This window comes from Anguilla anguilla, chromosome 2 (genome assembly GCF_013347855.1).
Source record: "Anguilla anguilla isolate fAngAng1 chromosome 2, fAngAng1.pri, whole genome shotgun sequence".
In the NCBI taxonomy this organism is placed as follows: Eukaryota; Metazoa; Chordata; class Actinopteri; order Anguilliformes; family Anguillidae; genus Anguilla; species Anguilla anguilla.
Window position 1 is genome coordinate 70,879,224 of NC_049202.1, and position 13,912 is coordinate 70,893,135.

At 42.0% G+C, this 13,912-nt stretch overlaps 2 protein-coding genes across 5 annotated transcripts; both read left to right on the forward strand.

Moving 5' to 3' along the window:
- Positions 1-308: 308 nt before the first annotated feature.
- ddx5 (DEAD (Asp-Glu-Ala-Asp) box helicase 5) lies at positions 309-6,020 on the forward strand. Of its 2 annotated transcripts, none has more exons than XM_035402908.1 (13): positions 309-498; positions 1,197-1,362; positions 1,560-1,656; positions 1,755-1,888; positions 2,024-2,089; positions 2,178-2,319; positions 2,407-2,567; positions 2,654-2,826; positions 2,964-3,074; positions 3,163-3,224; positions 3,328-3,387; positions 4,735-4,969; positions 5,259-5,588. In XM_035402908.1, exons 1-13 carry the CDS (start codon positions 458-460, stop codon positions 5,287-5,289), a joined length of 1,479 nt encoding a protein of 492 aa, XP_035258799.1. In that variant the 5' UTR covers positions 309-457; the 3' UTR covers positions 5,290-5,588. The 2 variants fall into 2 exon arrangements, with proteins under 2 accessions (XP_035258799.1, XP_035258797.1); XM_035402906.1 differs by having other exon boundaries at positions 310-498; positions 4,735-4,956; positions 5,259-6,020.
- Positions 6,021-6,746: 726 nt separating this feature from the next.
- On the forward strand, positions 6,747-13,634 carry polg2 (polymerase (DNA directed), gamma 2, accessory subunit). 3 transcript variants are annotated; one of them, XM_035402940.1, is made up of 8 exons: positions 6,747-8,389; positions 8,481-8,598; positions 9,359-9,464; positions 9,790-9,975; positions 10,650-10,790; positions 10,998-11,078; positions 11,334-11,434; positions 12,211-13,634. In XM_035402940.1, exons 1-8 carry the CDS (start codon positions 7,885-7,887, stop codon positions 12,374-12,376), a joined length of 1,404 nt encoding a protein of 467 aa, XP_035258831.1. In that variant the 5' UTR covers positions 6,747-7,884; the 3' UTR covers positions 12,377-13,634. The 3 variants fall into 3 exon arrangements, with proteins under 3 accessions (XP_035258831.1, XP_035258832.1, XP_035258833.1); XM_035402941.1 differs by having other exon boundaries at positions 8,481-8,594; positions 9,364-9,464; XM_035402942.1 differs by having other exon boundaries at positions 8,371-8,389; positions 9,364-9,464.
- The last annotated feature ends 278 nt before the right edge of the window (positions 13,635-13,912 follow it).

The following is a 13,912-nucleotide window of genomic DNA, read 5'->3' on the forward strand; positions in this document are numbered from 1 at the left end:
TACTCAAGCCACTGCAACACAGAAAAGGGACTAGGCAGAGCGCATCATTGTTCAAATTAATATGCCCCGAATGATGCCTGCTAGTACGTGGAAATTGATATTCAAGAATTTTAAGTCTAATCAACTCATACTAAGTACTCTATCAAAATATATACTGTATTTAATTTATTTCCCGACCATTTGCTTTATAATCCAAACTATCCATTCTGCTCTCCGATCACCTCCCCATTTCCCTTTTGACACAAAAGTAGTGCCAGCAACAGGCGGATGGATACCATGGCTACGGTATGAGCTCGTGCCTTTCCCTGTTGCGTTATAAACCCGTTGTGCTCGTTTCGAAGCCGGCATTTTCCTCATCCTCTCACCAGGTTTAGTTTGTCGGACAGTGGATTTGGTATTTAACGTTAAGTCTATATTATTCTTTAATTGCTTTACTTTTCCCCACTTCGTCGACAACATGCCTGGATTTTCCGACAGAGATCGCGGGAGGGACAGAGGGTAAGATGTTTGAAAATATTATACGATTCTTTACCAGTTAACGATGTCTAGCTCACTAAATCATCTTAACCTATACTCAAAATTATTAGCTCTGATTTTAAATTTATCAGATTGGTAGCTACCTGGATAAAACCGTTATGTAGCTAACGTTAGATTTTTTAAGACCTCTAACGTTGGGTAGGTGAAGAATTCTGCTTGTTGGTTAATCATCCACCATTTTTCTTATTACCAAATATCTTCGACACCATACTGTTACATCTTTGTAGTGTGTTCCAGTCCATCAAGATGATCGTAATTCATAGTTGAATTTAGCAGTAGTTTCCATTATGTAAGTCGTCATTCGCCATGTGGCGAAACTGGATGTGAATACAAAATGCCGGCCGGTTTTTTCTTTGTTCCTCTGTCGGTCAGAAGTAAAATGGCAGCGGCTTAAAATGTGACGCAGAAACAAATGAAATCCGCCCTGCATTTTAAGCCACATACGCGTGTCCATTACAAGCTGACTAGCTAGTGTTAATTGTTATATTTAGGCATTTTTATGTAGCCGGTTAGCATTTTTCTAGCCTAATCTTAGCTAGCGAGAACTGTTGAGATCGTTGCTTAACAAGATATGAGTTGGCTATCTCTGATGTTGTTCGTTGAAAACTACAAAATGGAACCTGGAAACCGATAGCTAATCTGTATTATTTTGGCCACAGATATGGCGGTGCACCACGTTTTGGCGGAAGTCGAGGTGGGCCTCCTCAGGGAAAGTTTGGCAATCCCGGGGAAAGACTGCGTAAGAAACACTGGAACATGGACGAGCTCCCAAAATTTGAGAAGAATTTCTACCAGGAGCATCCTGACGTCACACGGAGATCAGTGGTATGTGCTCAGTTTTAAAGCGTGTAACCTTTCCCGTTTTATTTAGGGCTAAATCTGTGTATGGCTACCTCGTGGTGGAGGTATTTGCTTTGCCTCCATTTTGTGTTTTTTTTTTTTTTTTTTTTTTTTTGTGTTTGTTTTTTGTTTAACCTTTCCCGGAAATCGTGCCATCGTGACGTCTTTTCTCCCTTTTACAGCAAGAGGTTGAGCAGTACAGGAGGACTAAAGAAGTTACGGTGAAGGGTAGAGACTGCCCAAACCCAATGCTTAAGTTCCATGAAGCTAGTTTTCCAAGTAAGTAAATCTTCATCCTTACTAGATCTCATTCCTAATAGAATGGCACCAACACCTTGGCTAATTTTCTTTTCTTTTTTTTTTCTTTTCTTTTTCAGCTTATGTCATCGATGTGATCACCAAGCAGAATTTTACAGATCCCACCCCCATCCAGTCACAAGGGTGGCCATTGGCTTTAAGCGGGAAAGACATGGTTGGGATTGCACAGACTGGTTCTGGCAAAACCCTTGCTGTAAGTAATGGCTATGAAGCTGCTTGCCTCTATACAATTTTGTATAGTCAATTTCCTGTGTACAAAAGTAGCTGTGCACAAGACTCATGGAAGATGTGGAAGATGCTCATGACGTGTTTGCTTTCATTATTTCAGTATCTGCTGCCTGCAATTGTGCACATTAATCATCAACCTTTCCTGGAGCATGGTGATGGGCCAATCGTAAGTACTGCTAAATCTAGTGTAATACAATATCCACTCAAGAGACATAAAGGAAAAGTACATTAAGCATCCATGTCTTTCTTTTCAGTGTTTGGTGCTTGCCCCCACTCGTGAGTTGGCCCAGCAAGTGCAACAGGTTGCTGCTGAATATGGGAGGGCATCCCGACTGAAGTCTACCTGTATTTATGGAGGTGCCCCTAAGGGACCACAGATCCGTGATCTTGAAAGAGGTATGTTTTTTTGCCTTGAGGGCAACTCTCCTTCAAATGTCTCCCTAATTGCAGACGTGGTGGTAATCTGTAATTATTTCATTGCAGGTGTTGAAATCTGCATCGCCACACCCGGAAGGCTCATTGACTTCCTGGAAGTTGGAAAAACAAATCTACGTAGATGCACATACCTGGTTCTGGACGAGGCGGACCGAATGCTCGACATGGGTTTTGAGCCCCAAATCCGGAAAATTGTGGACCAAATCCGAGTAAGTTCAGCACAATTCTGTACAATTAATCTGCTTCAACTGTGAACAGCTTAGTAAAACTTTTTTTTTTAATGACTTTTTTGCAGCCAGACCGCCAGACACTCATGTGGAGTGCTACTTGGCCCAAAGAAGTACGCCAGCTGGCTGAAGACTTCCTGAAGGACTACGTACAGATCAATGTGGGTGCCCTACAGCTGAGTGCCAACCACAACATCCTGCAGATTGTGGATGTATGCAACGACGGGGAAAAGGATGACAAGTAAGTTTCTTTTTTTTTTTTTCCTTTTCCTTTAGCATGCAACGATGATGATGCTCGTTTAGGGAGTGTATCTCTTAACATGATAAGCTCCCCAATTGGAGCAGACTGTAAGATGTGCTTCCTTGTGTTCCACACAGACTCCTCCGTCTGCTGGAAGAAATTATGAGCGAGAAGGAAAACAAGACCATCATTTTTGTGGAAACAAAGAGGCGATGCGATGACCTGACCAGGAGAATGAGAAGGGATGGGTAGGTATCTGGAAGGTGGCATACGTCATGTTTGGTATTGCCACTTTGAAGGGTATCTTTTTCTAAAACCATTTTCCCTCTTCCTTAGCTGGCCAGCAATGGGCATTCATGGAGACAAGAGTCAACAGGAGAGGGACTGGGTTCTCAACGGTATGTTTCAAAATGATTTCTGTTGTGACTTCAAGGTAAAAGTTTAATGGTTGCTTGGAAGACTAATTTGAATTTAATTTAATTTATTTTTATCTTCCTTCAGAATTCAAATACGGAAAGGCTCCCATCCTAATTGCCACAGACGTCGCCTCCAGAGGTTTAGGTTAGTGTGTTTTTGAAATGCGGTGCCGTACCATTTCTTAATGTTACCTTTTTTAAAGAAAGTGTATTGCTTTCTTTAACTTCTATGCATTTTCTTGAGTTTTTCTCACCTAAAGGTGGAGTCTTTGTGGCAGGGCCTAGGCATGACAGTCCAGGCCTCGAGAGGGGGAAGGAGGACTATTGGAAGTGACCGACTGGCTGCCACCCAGTCGCGTAGAGAGGTGAAAGGCTGAGCTGAGCAGTGTGTGCCAGTAATCTTGGGAAGGCTGTGTGGCTAAGCCTTGCTCTGATTCATATCTGTTCTCTGTCCATGGGTTTACCCGAAACGCCATTCACCCAGCCCTGTTCCAACTCAAACCCAGCTTTGTGGCGTTACCATGCCTTGCATGACTGTTGTAGAGCACTGTGTGGCAAGTCGTTGTTTTTGAGATTTGGAAAGTTTCTCTTGTGAAGCTTGTCAAAAGCATGGGTGTTGCAAACAGATGTAAAAACTTTCAAAAATGCTGGTACTGGAATGGAGAGAGCAGTTTCATGATAGTTAACCACCTCTCAATTGGTGACAACTGGCACATGTGTAGAGACAGTGGGACATAAGAATAACAGGAAGAGTAAAACCTCATACCAAATTCCAAGCTCAAGTTCCTCCCTCGCCTGCTTTTTTAAGTCATGTCGAGACCTGCCAACGAGAGACATTTTCTCAAGTGAACACTGGCTTCTTGGAAGATCTTGCCTAGACGAGACTGATGGGGAGGGGGATGCTTTTTGATAGATCGGGGGTGCATAGAGCTTTTTCCTTTTTTGGGACCCCTCAAATTAGTTCTGGTCTATATGGTCTTGGCAAGACATGCAGTGTGGCCTTTATAGCAAGCTTCTCATGAGTGTGTAAGGGAAAAGGACCTTCAAAGGCTTACCAACTGAAAGGTCCTATATTGGCACACGAGGAGGCAACAGTGCACATAGCGGCCCTACTGCGTAGAAGCACCCGGATGTCACTTGACAATTTGTGGGGAGTTCGCTGCATTGGGAAAGGACTAGTGAATGCATACTCCTTAATGGTAAGACTTCAATCCAGTTTTTTTTTTTTTTTTCTCTTGGTAAAGAGGGAGGGTCACTTTTTTTCTTTTTTCTTTTTTAATTTTTGGACGGAAGCAAATGGAGTGTGCATCGTTTCTCTCTTCCCACGGTAGTATTCCCATGGATTTGAAGGTTGGATTTGTGTTAACGCTATTCTTTGCAGCCCAGCTATCCTCTCCCCCTCCCCTGTTTTGCTAACTTGTGTTTTTGGTTTGGCTGTTGTGGTGTGCAAAATCTTGTGCATTGCTTTTTGCCACACTGCAACACTTTACAGATGTGGAAGATGTGAAATTTGTCATCAATTATGACTACCCTAACTCCTCTGAGGACTATATCCACCGCATTGGAAGAACTGCCCGCAGTCAAAAAACGGGCACAGCCTACACCTTCTTTACTCCCGGCAACATGAAACAAGCCAGCGACCTCATCTCTGTCCTTCGTGAGGCCAATCAGGCAATCAACCCCAAGCTGATCCAGATGGTGGAAGACAGAGGAGGTAAATTCAATTGGTGAGATACAGAAACTGTGGTTCATCTGCAGACTTTCATTTCACTTTTATAATTTTTATTTTTTTAATTTTTTTAAGTGGATGAGCCAGGTTCTTAAGTTCTACTTTTTAAAACGGTGTTTTGGGGCTTGTTTACCAGACATGTCTAATTTGCTCTTAATTTAACTGTAGAATCCACCAACAGTTATAAGGGGACCACATGGTATTCTGGAAATGTAATGACTCACTTTTGTCATTTTAAATTCTGCGTCTCACTGTTTCTAAGCTCCACACTCTTATGTTCCTTTCAGGTCGTTCAAGGGGGGGAAGAGGTGGCTATAAGGACGACCGCCGGGATAGGTATTCTGGTGGGAGGAGGGATTTTGGTAGCTTTAGGGACAGGGATAACGACAGGGGTTTTGGTAGTGGAACAAAGAAGGTTTTTGGCACAAAGACACAGAATGGAGGCTATGGGGGAAGCAGCTATGACAGCACCGGCGGCGGCGGCGGCTTTGGAAACGGCTACGGTAACAGCGGACAGTCCAACTTCGGTGGCGCTGCGGCTCAACCCGGCGCATTCGGAAATCAGAATTTCCAGAACCAGCAGTTTGGAGGAAACCAGGGTGCTGGTCAGAATGGCATGAGCCATCCACAGTTCCCATTTAACCCACAGCAGCAGCAGCAGCCTCCACAGCAGCCCCCACAGCCCATGGTACCCTACCCCATGCCTCCACCTTTCCCACAGTAAACAGACGCGCACACACATGACATGTAGGAGTAATTTATTGTTTTGTCCCGTTTAAGTCCAATATTCTTATCCTGCATTGTACTGTATTTTTATTTTTACAATTGAGTTGAAAATATTCAACATTTGAAGTCTTGCAAGCAAATACAAGTGATGTCTGCAGTGCAGCGGAGTGTGATGGTGCACTTTTCTTACCATTTATTTGTCACATTCCTGTTCTTTTTTTACTAGGTAATGCAAATCATTTGATTTACAGTATGTTCAGTGATATGTTTAAATCTTAACAGAAGGCAATGCATGGCCTTTCAAATAAAACTTCAAAAATTCACATTTGTCTGTTTTTTCTTCTTGAGTATATGCAGCTGTTGGGGTTGGGATTTCAGACCAAATCTGAGACATGTCTGAACAAAATTGCTCCATGGAATGAATTTTAAGATTATGGCAATTAAGCCTCAATTGGAAATTTTAAAAGGAATTGGTGAAAATTCAAACAAGCCAGACCATTGCCCTATTAAGACTTGTTTCTGCACATTTCTGTTTTAATTGAGAGTAATGCTACTTTGAGGGCTCAGTTGGTGAAATGGTATTGCCACAGACCAACAACTGCAGGTGGAAAGTTTTACACCGTTGACTCTCATGGTGCATGGTATTTTCACATTAAGAACTTCAAAAATGTTTTTCTTGGAACGCATGTTCGTCTGCTTGGTCACACGTTTTCCAAGAAATTCGCCAAGCAGCGTTCCTAGTAGTACATGGGTAAACACTAGATAATTCGGATTTGTTTCCATACTTAAAGGCTCAACATAGGCAAGGGCACGATGAATTCTTAGAAGAAACGGAAACCGTCTGCTTGACCAAAGAAAACTATAGGGAAGCCATTGTGTGGATGCCTATACCTTCAATAGTGATGAATAATAAATACGCTTTAAATTTAGGGGATTGCGTAGTACTTATTTTACGACAGACGTAAATTAGCCATTTAATTCGGTTATTGCTGGTATTTTGGACACTGCTCGGTTCATGAACTGAAATGGCTATCCGCCTACAGGAGGAAAGCATCTGGTAACTCAAGTAAAGGTCATTATGACCCATACAGTAATTTGGCTAAAAGAAGGTACATTTCCCTCCGTATTAAACTCGAGGTTGTTGGAGCCTCTATGAATGTCATGTGTCTGATGATTCGCAATAACTACTATTTCAAATGAGTTTTCAGCAGTAATTTCATAACATTAACACAACATTGTGAACATTAAATGTCTCCTCACTAATTTTCATTACAATTCTAAAACGGACTATACGACGAACTGGCTACACTGTACACGTGACTGCATCGTGTTTTTTTTTTTTAGATTCTTTATGGATTCAAATGGAACAAACTGACCTTATAAATATTTTTTTTCTGAAAGTGGGGTATACATCATAGTAAATTAACAAAGCGTATAAACCGCATTTTGAATGTATGCAAGAGTCACGACTATACCTGGCGTTATATAATCTGCACATGATGCAACAAATAGCTACGATAACTGGCTCTCTGAAATGCCAACTCCTGCCATCGTCTGTAGATTATGAACAGTAAGCGGAAGTGATTCAATTGTGGTCCGGCACTATAAGCAAACCGATTGCAGCTGATAATATTTGTCTTGTTTATATTCCGTACATGTGTCGTTAATTTGACCTAAAATCTGCACACTGACGTTCAGTAAGGGGAGGATGTTAATTTACTAGCCAGAAGAAAAACGGAAGTTGGTGACAAGCTGGAAAACATGTTATGAAATGGTTCGAAATACTACTGCTGTAGGTTCGTTTCCGGTTCATGTGCGGCACGAGGTAGGTTCGAATAAGAACATTACTAGAATGACTGGGTAAAACGTGACCAGCGTAGTGACTAGTTTGCATGGATAAGCGGCTAAGACACAGAAATACCACAACGTGGCACGTTGTTATAATATGTCTTCAAGTATATTCAAATGATCTTAAAGCGAACATGTAATGAATAGTTATTAAATTAGTTATGCGCTGTGAATAGCCACTGTGGTACTTTTAGTCCTAACTAGCTAAATATTTAATAATGTCCTCTCCCTACCAGCTTAGTTCGTAACTTTAATTGTTACGGTTTGCTTGTCAGCTTTATGCAATTTTGTCTTCATTTCTTAAAAATAGGATAAGTCGTTATATGTGTCCAGGAAATAATGCTAACGCATTGTGTAAGAACGCAAGTTTTCTTCTTGAGGAGACCTGAAATGCCATCGCCATTGCCATGTAGATTTACGAATCCCCTCCAATTTTGGAGAGACTGTGCAAGTTTGCCGTCTGACACTGGCGACACTGATCACATTAAGACATTCATTGAACTCTGTTCAGACCGCTATTACATAATCCGTGACACACGCAATTGGGACTCTTTTCGTCGCGGCATCAACTGTCGTTATGGACCCTTGGGAATGGAACTGAGGAAGGGTATGCTGGATAAGTGGTGGGCTTCAGTGGTGATGTCCCGGGCGCAGGTGTTCGGGATCAGTACTATGCATCTGACCAGGAACACGTCTGCAACAGCGGAGAGCACTCTGAAGTTAGTCGATAGCAATGCCCTGGACTGTACTGTAAACCAAAAGGGATTGGCCTGGGACCAGGCTAGAGACACTTTGAAGAGACAACTGCAGGGCAGCCCAACAGTGCGGACTAATCTGCTGCAAGGTAATTAGCACGTGCGTTTCCAGGGTATGACTTGGCATCATGTTTACTTCAAAAAAAGCAAGTTAATTTCCCACTGGTGCCTGTGTCTCAGGTGCTTTGGAGCAATATTTGCCTTCCTTGGAGCTGGTGAACAGGAGGTTGCCATTTGGCCTGGCAGAGACGGGTGTGTGCTACCAGCCATTGGAGGAGCAGACCAATGGGCCTGGTTGGTGAGGCTCGTCTGTCATCTCCATGTTGTGCTCATGCTTTTATTTGTGTGCCAGAGATGAACGCCACGTATCTGTCATATAGTCCTCATTATTACTCGTGGTTTTGAGATGTACACCTAGGATGTGGAGAAACCAATCCCACTGTATATGGCGGCAGTGTAGTATAATGGGTAAGGAGGTGGTCTTGTTACCTAAAGGTTGCTGGTTCGAGTCCCCGCTAGGACACTGCCGTTGTACCCTTGAGCAAGGAACTTAACCTGCATTGCTTCAGTATATATCCAGCTTTATAAATGGATGCAATGTAAATGCTATGTAAAGAAGTTGTGTAAGTCGCTCTGGATGAGAGCGTCTGGTAAATGCCTGTAATGTATAGTAGTTTCAGTCTTTGCAGGTCTTGGTTTAGCAATTAATGACATGGGCGGAAAGTTTCTACTTTTCTTTCTGCCTGTTTTTGTTTGGAATGGCTCAAACTGATATACACTGCCAATTGCATACAGTTACGTACAACTCATAGATGTTTGGTCAGTTACACTAGGCTTTTCGTTCTGTTAAAATGAGCATTTGATCATGCTCCAGGCCTCCATTGGTGCTCTTAATCCATCTCGCCGCATTTAGGGCTTGGCTTACCTGTTTGTCCTGTCATTGCTTTGACCTCAGTAGTCAAATGTTTATATTTATTTAGTAAATTGTGCTAGCGTGTTTCTGCATGACTGTGTTTTGGAGAACGCTGAACCCTAATCTAAGCCCCTCTCTTTGTCAGCCCAGCTGAGTTAACGCAGGCCTCACTGGTCTGGTTCTGTTCCCCTCGCACCTCCTCCCAGTGGCTGGACTACTGGGCACGCCAGCGGCTGCAGTGGTGGCGAAAAGTGAGCTGCTCGGTGGATTTTTTTGGTTAATCTAAATACCTAGGTTTGGGTTTCCCTTTGTAAATACACCCTCCCACCACCACCACCACCACCCGCCTCGTTTGGGTAAATTATGAAGACCAGTCATTTCACGTAACTGTTTTTATGCCCTCATATTTTTCTCTCCCATCAAAGGTCTAATCACAATATAGTTTTTTCTCTTTGATTAGAGTTCTAAGTGAATTATTGTTTAGTGCATGTGACATGGTCTCGTGGTAAGAGGATGTGCTGAGAGCGAGGAGTCCGCGTTCATTTTTAGAGCTGGGTTGGTCTCCGTGTCTTTCAGTTTGCCTTGGGCCCCTCCAGCTTCAGCTGCAGTGACGTTTCGGACGGGGAAGAGGGCGAGAGAGCGTCTCGCGGAGTCAGGATACTGTACCACTTCCCTTGGGGTGCAGAGCCACTGGAGACGCTGTGGAATCTGGGGGATGCGGAGCTGCTGCAGACCCACAAGGGTAGCCGTGCCAAGCTGCAGGTCAGATGTAGTTAAATGGGATGATATCTCTTTGCTTAATGCACCACCACCTCTTTCATGTCATTTATTTTGTTTATTTAGGGAAGCGTTTATCCTTGGTAAGATTCTCTGCCTTACGTGCAGAGACTAAAAAAGAGACTAACTCACCAGGGAGGAAAGTGAGGTCCTTTGCACCCAGGCCTAATCCTGGTGATCAATCAGTCCTTTGCACTCAGGCCTAATCCAGGTGGTCAGTCAGTCCTTTTGCACACGGGCCTAATCCAGGTGATCAGTCAGTCCTTTTGCACATGGGCCTAATCCAGGTGATCAGTCAGTCCTTTTGCACACAGGCCTAATCCAGGTGATCAGTCAGTCCTTTTGCACACAGGCCTAATCCAGGTGATCAGTCAGTCCTTTTGCACACAGGCCTAATCCAGGTGATCAGTCAGTCCTTTTGCACACGGGCCTAATCCAGGTGATCGTTCTCACTCCTCGTCACTCATTGTCTCCAGATGGTGAATTTAGGGGAGGTGCTATTGTTTAGTGACACCGGAAATAAACTGCCTATCGAAATCCTTACCGACGAGCACTCGAGTGATGTACTGTGGGTGCCACGGTAAGGATTGTTGGCCACAGAGGATTCCGTGCTGAACCGTGCAGGCTGTCGCTCATAAGCGTTCGCTCCTGTCCCACAGTGTAGAGACGGGAGGAAGTCCGTGGTGCCTCACGTCATCTCTGTGAGCGGGAACGTAGACCGTGGTGTTTTGGCATACCTGCACAACTCTCTACAGGAGATTAGGAAAACGGACAGTAAGCAGAGACTGCACAAGAGAAAGGTGATGTCATTTCCTCCCTAATGTAAATTTTCACCGCTCGTCCACCATTACTTCTTCAATAACACTGTGTGTTCAATACTACATTAATATATGCGATAACAAATAAAAGTTTACTATTCTTCAACAGAAAAGACCTTATGACGGGTAAGCATTTTGACTTCACTGTGTATGTATTTGTTTTGAAAGTGTTTGGGTGTCTATATCTAGGTGCTGAAGCTGCATCCCAGTTTGGCCCCAGTTAAAGTCGCTTTGGATATGGGCCGGGGGCCTACAGTGGATCTGCGACAGGTATGGTGTGCTGTCTGTAGTATCTTCCATACACAAAAAAATCATGACTAAAACTCATAATTGGTAAACCATGCTATTCCTTCTTCACCTCCCATTCACCTGTATAATGCCTGTGTTATTCACAATATCATGTATTGTGGTATTTGACACTAGCATAACTTGTTTGTTTTCTGATAAATTGGGACAAGATCTAGAGGTTTACTAATACACAGTAGGTAGTAATGCTTGATATGAACCGTTTTCTTTTTTCTGCAGGTTTGTGAGGGTTTACTTCAGGAGTTACTGGAAGGAGGGATAACAGCATGGCCTGGTTACCTGGAGACTATGCCATCCTCCATGGAGCAGCTCAACACCAAGTGAGTTGCTAATGAAGTACCGATTTGCGGTCCACAGCTGTACATTAACAAGCTGCCAAGATAAGGTTTCTAAGGCATCTGCGAACGTCATTGTCACAATCCAGTCACAATCCGGTGCTTTAAAATACTGTGTGGCTGTTAATCTTCTTCAAGGAAATTGTGATTTTGGATCAAAGTTAATATAAAGCAACTATATAAAGTGTAGACTTTGTAAAATCTCTTTGTGTACTCCATGATGATTGTCTAAATGCAGTTGACAACACCAGAAACAAAATATCGTGCCTTTACTTAGAATAACTGCCGTGTGTTTACAGTTGACCAGTTGACCTCAGACTGTTCAGGAGAATATTGGTTATAGCACATTATGTTTCTCTGTGTCAGTTGTACAGACCATTACTTATGGTTCTTTCTTGCATCTGCGTTTTGATTGAAACTGAAAATAGCCTTTTGAACTTTGTCTTTCGATAGCCGTTACACTGTTGTAGTGCTTCGGTACCATTTGAGTGTTTTTAGTGTTAGCGCGTCTCACAACAGTGTGCAGATAATTGTTGGTAACATTTGTGGTAGCTGAGCACGACCAGTCGAAATGTGGTGAACCCTGGTCTTGGTCAGATGAAAGAAAAGGTGAGTTCGGTCTGGATCTTGAACTAATGCGCTTGTTGTACGTCGCTCTGGATAAGAGCGTCTGCTAAATGCCTGTAATGTAATGAAATGTAATGGATCTACGCTGGGTGCTTTTGACAGTAACGCTGCCTTGTCTGTCCCTGTGCGTGAAGGTATGATGAGATGGGGGTGTTGTTCACCATAGCGATCACCGACGGCACGCTGGAGAGTGGCCTGGTTCTGGTGAGGAGCCGAGACACCACCATAAAAGAGACCATGCACATCTCCAAGGTCAAAGCGTTCCTCGCCAAGTACATCAGCGCATCGGAAAATATCTGAGCCACGAAGAACTCTGCTTCCTACAGATACAGATGCATTGTGATAATGACTTTCACTTGTCTGTTTTTGACAAACTTTTTTTTTTTTTTTCAACTAAATGTGGAAATGTAAATTATTAACATTTTTATTGTGATTAAAACTTCTTGTGATATGGATGTATTGGTCTTGACATGTGCTTTATTTTGTATCATATTGAAGACTTTTTTTGCTCTAAGAACTATTATTTAACTGTTCTTTTTTAAAACTGATTAACAAAGTTGAAGGGACAGTTCCTTCAGAAATTGTTTTTCATTCATTGTCTAACCTCACAAAATGTCTTTTGATCCTGCAATGACAGCTCTCCTCAACATATTTTTCAGATTTGATTATTTTATCAAAAAAACAGGAATATATTTGAAAAGGAGATAAATGGATTTAAGTGTGTTGGTCTTGATCTACTGTGGTAGTGACACAGCATGTGTAACACTCCTTTTTTATACTTTAGTATGTTTCTAATGAAAATAGAAGGTTAGAGGTTATTTCATTTTGGATATGGTTATGACTGCACCTACAGTACTCCAAATTACTCATTTTCTCAAACAATTGATATATTTTTATTATCCTGTGTTCTTTAAATAGTTTTTTAACACAGACCCTTAGCTGACTCTTTCCTGTCTACAGACTTCCCCACATTTTGGTAATGAGGCTTTCTGATGCCTTTCTGATGGAGTAATCAAATCTGAAGAAGTATGCTGGGGAGACCTGTCATTATCAAAAAACATTTCTCAAGCTAAGAAAATGAGTCATATTTTTTTTACACCATTTGTCTATATTGTCTATAAAGCCATCCTTCACAAATTACTCTTACCTCACTTCACCTTAAGTAATGAAAGAAAGTGCCTTATAACACATCTGGGTAAAAGTGCTTAAAAATTGTATGCCCCTCAAACCTTGAATGTGTTACATAAAGAATTGAAATTTGACACCGTTTTTACTCTTGGTCATTTTGAGTCTCTGATTTCAACCTGAGTTACAGTGGAGTGCCATTGTTTTTGGACTTTTGTTTTTAATAATTATCCTTGTGAACTTTATTATTTATGGTATGTATATATGTATTTTACTGTATTTTATTACTTTTATTTTATTTTTTATTGTAGGTTGTTTGCCACTGACTTAGGGTGAACTGTCTCCAAGTTGAAAGCTGACAGGATGAAAATAATTTGTGACCTGTATCACTGTGACTATGTTCATATTAAATCCTCTCATGAATTATATCATAGAAGAATGTCAGGTCTGAAGACATGACTACTGATGTGTCACTAAAGGTTGATAAAGGTTATCAAGACCTGTTGTACGTTATTACATCAGTCTTATGAGCAGTAATCAGCTGTAATTAATTAATAGTTAATCTTTATACTGACCACAGAATAATCTGTGACGAAAAATTAAACAGGCTTTTTTCATCATTACTCCAATTATACTTATCTGGTGCCGTAATGATTAAAACCAACATGCATTTTTCAGGAGATTAGTCTGTTGTAAAACATTTATCATTTT